The sequence below is a fragment of the Carica papaya genome, chromosome 5 (assembly GCF_054855325.1).
Source record: "Carica papaya isolate Zhongbai chromosome 5, ASM5485532v1, whole genome shotgun sequence".
Lineage (NCBI taxonomy): Eukaryota > Viridiplantae > Streptophyta > Magnoliopsida > Brassicales > Caricaceae > Carica > Carica papaya.
The window spans coordinates 6,606,605-6,618,537 of NC_142313.1; the positions used below are offsets into that span (position 1 = coordinate 6,606,605).

Below are 11,933 nucleotides of genomic sequence, written 5' to 3' on the forward strand. Positions count from 1 at the left end.
GCCCCCCCCCCCCCCCCCCCCCCCCCCCCCCCCCCGCGTGGCCTCCCGCGTCAGCGCCTCTGTCACTTGGCGCGTTCTGGTTAGTCGGGACTAATGACTGGACGTCTGACGTGACACAATTTTTCTAAATTATACGTTTTGACTCTTAGTTTTCGATTTTTTTTCAAAAATATCATCCGAACTCAATTTTTTATCTATTTTTTTAAAAATTATTTTCAATTTAATGCTTAATAAATTTTTATCCTTTTTTGTATTAAATTAAAATAAAATAAATTAAATAAATAATTATATTTATTAATAAAAAATAAAAAATAAAGGTTTTGGTGGGTGTTATATTTACAATATATTGTCGAGTTCAGTTAATAAAAATAAATAGAAAAAACACTGTTATATGAAGAAAAATAACAGTCAAAATTTAGATACATAGTTGAAGACTGCAAAATGTGACGCTGGCACAGCTGACTGAAAATCTCTTGTCTTTTGAGTCCGCCAACAATGTAACAAAGTTGCCCATCGCCTTGCTCAGTGCAGCTTGTGCTTCCTCTAGTTTTTCATGTTTGGAATGATTAAAATTTTATACGATCAATATGGCTTTTAAAAAACTTTATAATAAATTATTTACAGTCCAAGTTTTTATTTATAATACAAATTCTCCTTTCAATCAAATTAGAGAAAATTTTTGTAGCGAAATGCAGTAATAAGGAAAGAGACAATAATGTAATTATTAAAGAATTTTTATTCTTATCATATAAATTCCAAGTATATATGTGACAAAGAGTTTTGTGTTTTTATAATCAAATTATCAACACTAGTAAATGAAGACAAAAATTTAGGTGATCAGAGAGAGGAGGAGAAAAGAACAACCTTAATCTGGCCTGGCTGCTTACAGCTCTGTCAGCATCTTGTGACTTATGGTTCACATGCGTCTCATTGACCCACCTTCCAATTAATTATTAATTTCCTTCCAAATCAGAAAAATAATAATAATAATAATTTCATTAGAATTAATAAAATTTAAATTTTTAATTTTAATTAAATAACTTAATACTCCAAGCTTAATTGGTAGCGTTCGTGCACGTCCAGAATTTTTTTTTCATTAATTTAATTAAATTCTTTTCTCCAAATAATAATAAATTTAATGATAATAAAACATTAACGTCTTACTTATTTCAAAACATATATAATATTACCCCCCCCCCCCCCCCATAAAGACAAAACACTTTGCATGTCTTCTCTCCCCAGTCCGAAGCCTTAATTCTGTGAACTGGGTCCTGTTTGACCCGGCAATCGGGTCGGGTCTCTCCTGTTTGACTCGTTTAATTTCCACGATGACGAACAAAACGGGTGTTTTTGGCTCAATAGAAGTCCCAGTTTTTCTTTTGGAAAGACAAGTTTAAAACGGCAGATGTGTATGGGAGGGAACTGTTTTAAACGGCAGTTCTAATCTCCCAGCAGCTTCTTCAACGGTTCAAATTCAAAATCTACACTTTTAAAGGTAAAACATAAAGCCATCCTAGACCGTTGCCTTTTATAGTTTCTGTTTATACACGTTACTATATATCGTTAAAGATTTCTGCTTTATACATCACAAGTTTCAGTGCATTATTTAGGCTTCTGATCAAAACAACGACCTCTGAGAGACTCTCTTTAGCTTTTATGTTTGCAAGAAAGAGAACAAACCCATTATTTTTTCTTCTTTTCTTTTCCTTTTTCTTTCTTAAATTTCTTTTTTTTTTTTTCTGCTGCAAATTCAATTATTTGAGTGAATTCCCCGGTTAAAGTTTCAGATTCTGATTCCTTCTAAATACCCAATACTCAACTTCTCTTGAAAATGAATCATCAAGTCTCAAAAACTCCATGATTATATTATGCAGAGTTGAGTTACTTCTCCCGTACCTGCACTAAAAATGGATAACTCATTCAGTTCTGATGAGAACTTTGACCTGGGTTATCAACCCTCACCATCTTCTATCGATCAGAACGATCAATCAGCTGCAGAAACTCCGGTTTACTCGACAATGAGTGGTGATTCTTTGGTGTATTGCCGGACTTATTCACAGACTTCAGGCTTCTCAGATCCAACTGACGATCACACCTGCTACTGCAGTGAACCTTCGCCCTCTCACTGGCCTGTTAACAAATCTGGAGGTGCCAGTAATCATCCAGTTCTTACCAGGCTGGGAATGAAACAGCACAAGAATGATAAGCTTGATGACCAAGAATCCGCAGAAGCTGGTGATTTTTTCTTCATTTTCATCTGCAGATAATTTATTGATGACTTATTCTCCTTGGAGTAAAATTGTTGTGACACGAACTTGATCTGGAAATTTTGCAGAACTTGAGATGATGAAGGAAAGATTTGCAAAACTATTGCTGGGAGAAGACATGTCAGGGAGTGGAAAAGGAGTCTGCACCTCAGTCACTATTTCAAATGCCATAACTAATCTCTATGGTATATATAATAAAAAAAGATGTATTGTTTCAAGCAGAATTTCAGAGACAAAAAATTCTCGTTTTAGTTTCATATCTATTTTGTTACTTTCCCAGCCACTGTGTTTGGACAAAACTTGAGATTAGATCCTCTGAATCTGGAAAAGAAGGCGATGTGGAAGCGAGAAATGGAATGTCTCCTTTCTGTATGTGATTACATAGTGGAATTCATTCCTAAGTCGGGAAATTTAGGTGATGGAGCTATTGTTGAGGTAAACTTGCAATATTAGATAATAAATTCGTTAATTTTCTAATAGTTTAAATTTTGAAAACAAATTAATTGATTTTTATTCTCTGAAGTACAAGACTTCAAACTTTAATGTTTGAATCTGACTATCACTTCATTCTTGTTGATCAATTTCTTTTTCATTTGTTAACACTGATTTTTTTGGACATTTAGGTAATGGAAAGTAGGCCAAGAGCGGATATATACATCAACCTTCCTGCCTTGAAGAAGCTTGATGCAATGCTCATAGTAAGACCATGAATGTTCTCTGATTATCTCCCAGGCTGTCTTAACTTACCAATATTTTATGCTTATGTGACAGGAAATACTAGACAGTTTCCAGAATAAAGAATTCTGGTATGCAGAACAGGGTAGCATGTCGTCAAATTCAACTCGTTCAGGCTCGTTTCGAAGAGTTATTGTTCAGCGAAAAGACGAGAAATGGTGGCTGCCAGTTCCCTGTGTGCCCAAAGTAGGTCTTTCAGACAAGTCAAAGAAACATCTGAGACACAAACGTGACTGTGCTTACCAAATTCACAAAGCTGCTATGGCCATTAATAGTAGTGTTCTTGCTGAGATGGAAATTCCAGATTCATATATGGCAACCCTTCCTAAGGTTAGTCATTTTCATGATCCATTTCATATATATAAGAGTTATTCAGTGATTTCTCAGAAAATCATGGAATTAATTTCCTTCAAATTCCTTGTCTTTCAGAGTGGGAAATCAAGTCTCGGAGACTCAATCTACCGGTACTTGTGCTCCCCAGACAAATTCTCCCCAGATTATCTGCTTGATTGTCTCAACATCGCATCTGAACATGAAGCTCTTCAGCTTGCAGACAGAGTTGAGGCTTCTATGTACACTTGGCGACGCAAAGCATGCATAAGCCACTCAAAATCATCATGGGACATGGTGAAAGATCTCATGTCTGACACAGATCGAATCGACAAGAACCATTTTTTGGCTGGAAGAGCAGAGAGCTTGTTGTTTTGTTTGAAGCAGAGGTATCCAGAGTTGTCACAGACATCTTTGGACACCTGCAAGATCCAGTACAACCGGGTAAGTATCAAATCACATGTACATTGTTAGAATTAGTCAAATAACTGTTATGTAAGTGGAGTAAGATAATGCACCAGTTGGTCCTTAGAAATAGGATCGTGGTGATAATGGAACCATGTTTTTCTATGTAATCAGTTGAATCAATCTCAATATAAATAGAACTGCTCTCTATCGAGAGTTGTGTGGTTGGTATAATCATTTCATGGTATCAGAGCAGGTTGATTCACAAACTTCCAGCTTCCACTGCTAACCATGTCTACCTCCTCTCATTCAACACTCTCTCATTCATCTCCTCTCCAATTTAGCACTGTGCCTTCTCCATCTATTAACCAGGTAATTAGTGTAAAACTCACCCAAGAAAATTATCTGCTGTGGTCTGCTCAAATCCTTCCTTACTTACGCAGCCAAGGGCTAGTTGGTTTTGTTGATGGATCCACACCTGCACCTAGCCAAACAATCACCATTGAGCCGAGTGAAGCAACAAATGGCCGCAGCATTGTTATCAACCCCGAGTACACAGTTTGGTACCACCAGGACCAGCTGGTGCTCAGTCTCATCAACTCGTCTGTCACAGAAGAAGTTCTCGGAACTATGATCGGCATTATCACGGCACGAGAAGCCTGGACAACGTTGGAGAAACAATTCGCTTCTACGTCTCGAGCTCGAGCAATGCAAATTCGCATGGAACTCACCACGATCCAAAAGAAGGACATGAAAATTGCAGATTATTTTCGCAAAATCAAACGCCTCGGAGACACACTTGCAGCCATTGGCAAACGAGTAGAAGATGAAGAGCTTATTGCATACATGCTACAGGGACTTGGTCCAGATTATGATTCTCTGGTCACTAGCATTACAACAAGAACAGATGTCTACACCATCAGCGATGTATATGCTCACATGCTGACTTACGAGATGCGACACCTGCGTAATGGTACAATTGATCAGCTTTCATCTGCTAACAATGTTAACAGGATGACTACTCGAGGAGGCATCAATGGAGCTCGCAACGGTCGTGGTCGTGGCCGTCAATCATACGGTGGCCGTAGACAAACAGGGCGTATCGGAATCAATCCTGGACGTCAACAACCACGAACACAAAGCAGCTCAGACAAAAACAATCTCTGTCAAATTTGTGGTAAACCCAATCATAATGCCTTACAATGCTGGTACAGGTTTGATCAAGCATATCAAGCCGAAGACAACATCAAACAAGCAGCTCTAGCAACAAGTGGATATACTAGTGATGCAAACTGGTATATTGATACTGGAGCCACAGATCATATCACCAGTGAACTAGACAGACTTACCACCAGAGAACGTTACACTGGCACCGATCAGATTCAAGTTGCAAATGGCTCAGGTTTGTCTATATCTCATATTGGGAATTCATTAATTCCTGGTTCATCTAGATCTCTTGTTTTGAAACACATTCTTTATGCTCCCAAAATCAATAAACATTTAATTTCTGTAAAAAGATTGGCCTCTGATAATGATGCTTTTGTGGAATTTCACCCAAATTGTTTTCTTGTTAAGGATCGAGTCACGAAGGAGCTCCTACTCACCGGTAAATGTAAGAATGGTCTCTACATTCTACCAAATTCTTCCAATCAAGCCTTGCTCACAGCCAAACTTTCGAAAGAACAGTGGCACAGAAGACTTGGCCATCCTGCCTCTCCCGTTACTGTTAGGATTTTACAAGATAATAATTTAGCTGTAGATACTAGTGTTTCATCTTCCCTAATTTGTCATGCTTGTCAACTAGGAAAAGCTCATCAATTACCTTTTGCTTCTTCTCAGCATGTATCCACGGCACCACTTCAGTTAATCCATACTGATGTTTGGGGTCCAGCTATTTCCTCAGTAAACAATTCTAAATACTATGTCTCTTTTGTTGATGATTTTAGCCGATATGTTTGGATTTATTTTTTGAAATACAAGTCTGATGTTGAGTCTGTTTTCCTTCAATTTCAAAAACATGTTGAAACCATGCTAAATTCAAAAATACGCTCTGTCCAGTCAGATTGGGGGGGTGAATATCATCGTTTGCACAATTATTTCAAATCTACTGGTATTGAGCATCGTATCTCTTGTCCTCACACACACCAACAAAATGGGATCGCAGAAAGAAAACACAGACACATTGTAGATACTGGCCTTACTTTACTTGCTCAATCAAACATGCCTCTGTCATATTGGGATGAAGCCTTCAATACAGCATGTTTCCTTATAAATCGCATGCCCACTCGAACAATACAGCAGGACACCCCTCTTCATAAATTGTTCAACAAAAATCCAGATTACTTAACTCTTAGAGTGTTTGGTTGTGCCTGCTGGCCCAATCTCAGGCCTTACAACAACAAGAAACTAAGTTTCAGAACCACTAAATGCGTGTTCTTGGGCTATAGCTCTTCACATAAAGGTTACAAATGCTTAGACAGAAGTACAGGCCGAATCCACATTTCTAGAGATGTAATCTTTGATGAAAACTTGTTTCCTTTTAACGAATCTAAGTCACCAGCTAAAATCAAACACTCACATCAACCTGCTCTTCTTCCAGTATTAATCAACCCCACAGTCTACACTGAACATGCTCTCACAAATGTTGAACCAGTTATTAGTGATTCTCATATGAGTTATGGTCAATCTGATGATATTGCTAATGATGCATCTGTTTTAAGTTTGCTTCCTGCAGATAATACAACACATCATGAGGTAATTGCCGAACACGAAGCTGAAAATAGCTCAACCAACAATCAAAACCGAGCTCAAGAACAACTGCCAGAACATGACATTTCTCGTGATACAATCCCTGAAGCAAGTAATCAACACTCAATGAAAACACGATCGAAAAACAACATTGTGAGAGCAAAACAATTCACTGATGGAACTGTAAGATACTCTGACACCTCGAGAAGTTTTGCAGGAACTGCTGCTGTCAACAATTTGAAGCATACCATAATGACAGATGCAGTTGCTGAACCGAACAACTTGGAGGAAGCCATGCGCAACCCAGGATGGAGAGAAGCAATGAATAATGAATTCTCAGCGTTGCAGAAGAATGAAACTTGGGTTCTCGTTCCTCCCAAACCTGGAATCAATCTCATTGACAGTAGATGGGTGTACAAAGTAAAAAGAAAGGCAGATGGGTCAGTTGAAAGATTGAAAGCAAGATTAGTTGCCAAAGGGTTCAAACAAAGGTTTGGTATTGATTACAGTGATACTTTCAGTCCTGTAATTAAGCCTTCAACAATCAGAGTTATTCTCTCATTAGCAGTAACAAAAGGCTGGAATATGAGGCAAGTCGACATTCAAAATGCATTTTTACATGGTATTTTGGAAGAGGAAGTTTACATGAGACAACCACCAGGATTTCAAGACCCAGACAAACCACAGAATTACATATGCAAGCTCAAGAAAGCCCTGTATGGTTTAAAACAGGCACCCAAAGCCTGGCACTCAAGGTTGACTGGAAAACTTATGGAGTTAGGTTTCAAGGCTTCGGTAGCTGATTCATCTTTGTTTATCCTCAAAAACAGGGATATAACCATCTATATGCTCATCTATGTTGATGACATAATTATTGTGAGCTCATCTGATCAAGCCACCGAAAGTCTGATTCAAAATTTAAAAACAGATTTTGCAGTTAAAGATTTGGGTGATCTTAAGTATTTTCTGGGTATTGAAGTTAAGAAAACAAGAGATGGTCTCATACTATCACAAAGAAGATACGCTTTGAACCTGTTGAAGAAAGCAAACATGGAAAAATGCAAGCCAATGTCTACTCCAATGAGTTCTGCTGAACGGTTATTGAGAGAACAGGGAATACCCTTATCAACTGATGAACAATTCAAGTATAGAAGCACTGTTGGAGCACTACAATATTTGACAATGACTAGACCCGATCTAGCTTTTGCAGTGAATAAGGTTTGCCAATACCTTCATGCACCTACTGATACTCATTGGGGCGCGGTAAAAAGAATCCTCCGCTATGTCAAAGGTACGCTAGATTTCGGTGTTAAAATTCAAAAGTCTCAAACAATGATGCTGTCTGGATTTTCGGATGCTGATTGGGCAGGATGTCCTGATGATCGACGATCAACTAGTGGATTTGCTGTGTTCCTTGGAGTAAATTTGATTTCATGGAGTTCAAGAAAGCAAGCTACAGTGTCCAGGTCAAGTACAGAGGCAGAGTACAAAGCCATTGCAAATCTAACTGCAGAAATGATCTGGATCAAATCATTACTAAAGGAGCTTGGAGTGTATCAATCAAAGGCTCCTCGTCTCTGGTGTGATAATTTAGGAGCTACATACTTGACTTCAAATCCGATGTTTCATGCCAGAACGAAACATATTGAAGTTGACTTCCATTTTGTTCGAGAGCAAGTGGCACGCAAGGCAATGGAAGTTCGATTCATTTCATCAAGTGATCAAGTAGCTGATATTCTGACCAAACCACTGTCTAGATATCCTTTTATTACTCATTGTAACAATCTCAACATATCCAGAACTTGTTGTGATTGAGGGGAGCTGTTAGAATTAGTCAAATAACTGTTATGTAAGTGGAGTAAGATAATGCACCAGTTGGTCCTTAGAAATAGGATCGTGGTGATAATGGAACCATGTTTTTCTATGTAATCAGTTGAATCAATCTCAATATAAATAGAACTGCTCTCTATCGAGAGTTGTGTGGTTGGTATAATCATTTCATACATTATGTCGTAAAACCAGCAAACCATGTCATTTTTCATTTTCTCGACACTTTGTGTTGCCAAAGATGATATTAAGCTCTAAAATTGATCGAGAAAGAAACCCAATCACACTAAACAGGCTCATAAGAATCAATAGATTTATCTTGAGGCTAGCATGTCAGACAAGATTGTGTGTGAAAATAACTAAACTATTTTTTTTTTCTATTTGCAGGATGTGGGACAGGCAATCCTTGAGAGCTTTTCAAGAGTCTTAGAAGGGTTAGCATTCAACATTGTAGCTTGGATTGAAGATGTTCTTTATGTAGACAGGACCATGAGAAATCAAGATCAATAATACCTGCTACCTAGTTTCATCTATCTACCCAACAAGTTGAAGCAACATAATAAATTAGCAAGAACATAACCCCGCCTATGAACACAAAATCTAGAGAATCAGACCTGAAAATTACGTGCTTCTTTGCATGTGTTTAGAGCTTAGTTGCTGTTAATTGTCATCAAACTTGTAAATGAAAAGCCACTAAGACAGAATCCAGAATATCTCCAGGATTCTTCTGCTTTCAGTATCAGACTATTATGATTAGACAATGTTGCATATGTCCCATTTTGCAGAATCTATTAAAGCAAGACTCCGTATGAAACATTCAAGACAGTTTTCCGTTTCACGGATAAGCTAACAATATTGAATTTTCAAGTTCACACAAAAAATACCCAGTCGGTGATTCATCATGAACTATACACTAACTATACAGTAATCACCAATGACCTTTCAATTATTTCAAGAATCACATTCAACATTCATCAGGAACTGTACACTAACTAAACAGTAATCAGCAATGACCTTTCAATTCTTTCAAGAATCACATTCAACATTCATATGGGTTGCCATGAATCCTCTTTTTCAAGCTTGGTAGCCGTTAATTTCTTCAAACATCTGTTAAAGAACCTCTCTTGCGCCTAAAAGGCCCGATTGATTGTCTTGGAGGTGGAGGAGGGTTTTGAGAAGTAGAAGAAGAAGATAGAAAAGCTTCTATTTTTGCCTTGCATTTTATATGATCTCCTTTGTTCTCTTTTAAACATTTCTTTAGAGCCTCCTCTGCTTCTTCTTTAGGCACTGTCTTCTTCTTCTTCTCTGTTGCAGTCTCACCACCACCACTACCATTGCTTTCGCCCTTGTCACCCTCCATTGTTGCGGGTACCCCACAAGCTTTAAAACACGAATCACCAGCTTCTCCGCTCTGGAAACACCATCAAGAATCCCTAAAGAGGTTTAAATAACCGGAAACAAATCAGAAAAGTCCGATCACAGAGTCAATTCTTGGCTGCTAAGAAATAACAAGGAGAATCGGGTGTTGACCCACAAAAGTAACAATTTTGGTTCCTTCTCCCTTGGTCTCCTCCTTTTTGAAACTTACAAATAACCCATTTAATCGAATAAAGAAAACTTAGTCTACAAAGAATCAAGCCAAGAGAAAAATAAAAAATAAAAAAACGGAAGAATCACCCAAGGAGTGAGAAAAAACAAAGGAAAAAAAAAAAAAAGAGGAGCAAGAGAGGGAAGAGGTCATAGACTCACCGTGCAGAGAAGAAGATGGTGATTCGAAAGGTTAAAAAGTTCAAAGATTTGAGGAGTTGGAATCTTGTTGTGTTCTTGGATCTCTTGGTTTTGGGTTTGGGACTTGGAGGGCAGCTTTACAAGAGGACTTAGAAAATTTAGTTAGAAAACCAACACTCATGCAGATATAGACTAATGAACTAGTTAGGACACGCGCTTAATTAAATTAAATATTTTTACTAATTTGCTGCCTGCTGAGATACTTCCTATTACCAGTTTTTAACAAAAAAATTTTTTTTAAAAAAAATACTTTTTCAAGGAATAAGTTTCCTTTTTACAGAAGTTTAATCTTATATTTATCGTATACCTAACAATATAATAATGTAAGCATCTGGGCGCAAATAGATAATAATAGATTAGAAAGTATAGGATCTATATTTTAGGACACGTGGACGGAGATTAAGATGGGTATTTAAGGACTGAAATTAGGATTTCTGGAGATTCTACGTTTACCCTCGGTTTGAATGACGGTAAAATGTGGTTCATTAATATATGATATGGTAGTGAGATATTAAAATCATACTCTGTTTGAATGATGGTAAAATATGATTCATTAATATAGGATATGGTAGTGAGATGTCAAAATCATATTTGTTTGTTGATGTTATTATTACTTTAGGATTTTTTTATGGTATTTTAAAGATAAAATTTGAACAACTTTTTAAAACCACAAATTTAATAGTATTTTTGTTCAATTTATACACTCATTAAATTTTTATAATTTTTATTTTACCTTCGAAAAAAATCCTTCTCAACAATTCAACCTACTTTTTTTTTCTTTTCTTCTTTTTTCTCTTCTTCTCAATCTGTTTCTTTTTAAATTTTTTTAATTTATAATTATAAATTAAATATTATAATTTTAAATTAATTTTTTATACTAACTATAAAAAATAAATTTTTATTCTTCATAATAAATTTATTTTTTAATATTTAAAAAAAATCAATAAAAATTATAATTTAAATAATTTTTTATGTTAAATAACTTAATTACAATTTAAATAAAAAAAATTTCTCCTTCAATACTACATACATTAAAACATGGATAATTTGATAATTTAATTTAATATATAACTATATCAATCTATCAATTTAAACAAAATAACTGTTATTAACATATATTAATATGTTGTCTTTCCAAATATGTCATAATCTATCAATTATCATACTGCACATTTACCTTATATTAATGAACCATCACAAAAATTATCCAAACAGAACATTAATTCTGTATTTTGATCATGATAAATGGTATAATTTTAATGTATGATATTTTACAGGCGTGAGAAAACTATATTTATTTCAACTTCTAGTTGTAACAAATGATATTTGACTGACAAATTTTGGGATGAATTTTTAAACCGCCAAATTAGTGGTATTTGGTGGGCATTCAATTTGTTTTTCATTATACTCCCATCTAATTTAATTAATTTCGTATATGTCCTGACAATTAAAAATTTATTAAATTAATATGATAATATAAATAATTATTATTTATTTTATTAAATACAAAATTTTAATTTAATTATGTATAATAATTATTTATTTAAATACAAATATAATTATATTGATAAATAAACTTTTTTTTCTTAAATACTTATTTTATACCATTTACTATTACATATAATATATAGAAGTAAATTAATAATTTAGCTAAAAATATAAACATACCATCATATCATCCAAACAAAAATATGTCGTTAACATACATTAATATATCATCATCCAAACGTAAAAAAATTTTATCATTACAATCTTATATTATTGTTATTCAATTACTGTCATTATTATACATTAATTAACCATCACTGAAATTTATTCAAACAAAGTCTAAAA

At 35.4% G+C, this 11,933-nt stretch overlaps 1 protein-coding gene, 1 long non-coding RNA gene and 1 other non-coding gene across 8 annotated transcripts; 2 read left to right on the top strand and 1 right to left on the bottom strand.

Moving 5' to 3' along the window:
- The first annotated feature begins 1,609 nt into the window (after window positions 1-1,609).
- Window positions 1,610-9,025, top strand: ROPGEF3 (RHO guanyl-nucleotide exchange factor 3). Of its 5 annotated transcripts, none has more exons than XM_088219499.1 (7): window positions 1,610-2,235; window positions 2,336-2,452; window positions 2,548-2,702; window positions 2,891-2,965; window positions 3,039-3,332; window positions 3,432-3,776; window positions 6,472-6,632. In XM_088219499.1, the coding sequence occupies exons 1-7, from the start codon at window positions 1,908-1,910 to the stop codon at window positions 6,493-6,495; spliced, it is 1,338 nt and encodes a 445-aa protein (XP_088075625.1). In that variant the 5' UTR covers window positions 1,610-1,907; the 3' UTR covers window positions 6,496-6,632. The 5 variants fall into 5 exon arrangements, with proteins under 5 accessions (XP_088075625.1, XP_021906313.1, XP_088075624.1 ...); XM_022050621.2 differs by lacking the exon at window positions 6,472-6,632 and adding an exon at window positions 8,700-9,025 and having other exon boundaries at window positions 1,611-2,235; XM_088219498.1 differs by lacking the exons at window positions 1,610-2,235; window positions 2,336-2,452; window positions 2,548-2,702; ... (1 more) ...; window positions 3,039-3,332; window positions 3,432-3,776 and adding an exon at window positions 3,783-5,139 and having other exon boundaries at window positions 6,472-8,478.
- Window positions 3,250-10,523, bottom strand: LOC110820976 (uncharacterized). Of its 2 annotated transcripts, XR_002540986.2 has the most exons (3): window positions 10,062-10,219; window positions 9,327-9,745; window positions 3,250-3,754 (listed from the first exon to the last, which is right to left on the bottom strand). It is a non-coding gene; the product is annotated as an uncharacterized LOC110820976 (long non-coding RNA). The 2 variants fall into 2 exon arrangements; XR_002540985.2 differs by lacking the exon at window positions 3,250-3,754 and having other exon boundaries at window positions 9,233-9,745; window positions 10,062-10,523.
- Window positions 4,554-4,689, top strand: LOC148253708 (small nucleolar RNA Z247). Its single transcript, XR_015820855.1, has one exon. It is a non-coding gene; the product is annotated as a small nucleolar RNA Z247 (small nucleolar RNA).
- Window positions 10,524-11,933: the final 1,410 nt, after the last annotated feature.

Coding starts and splice junctions, on each gene's coding strand:
- ROPGEF3 (XM_088219496.1), top strand. CDS start 4,368: ATGATCGGCATTATCACGGCACGAGAAGCCTGGACAACGTTGGAGAAA.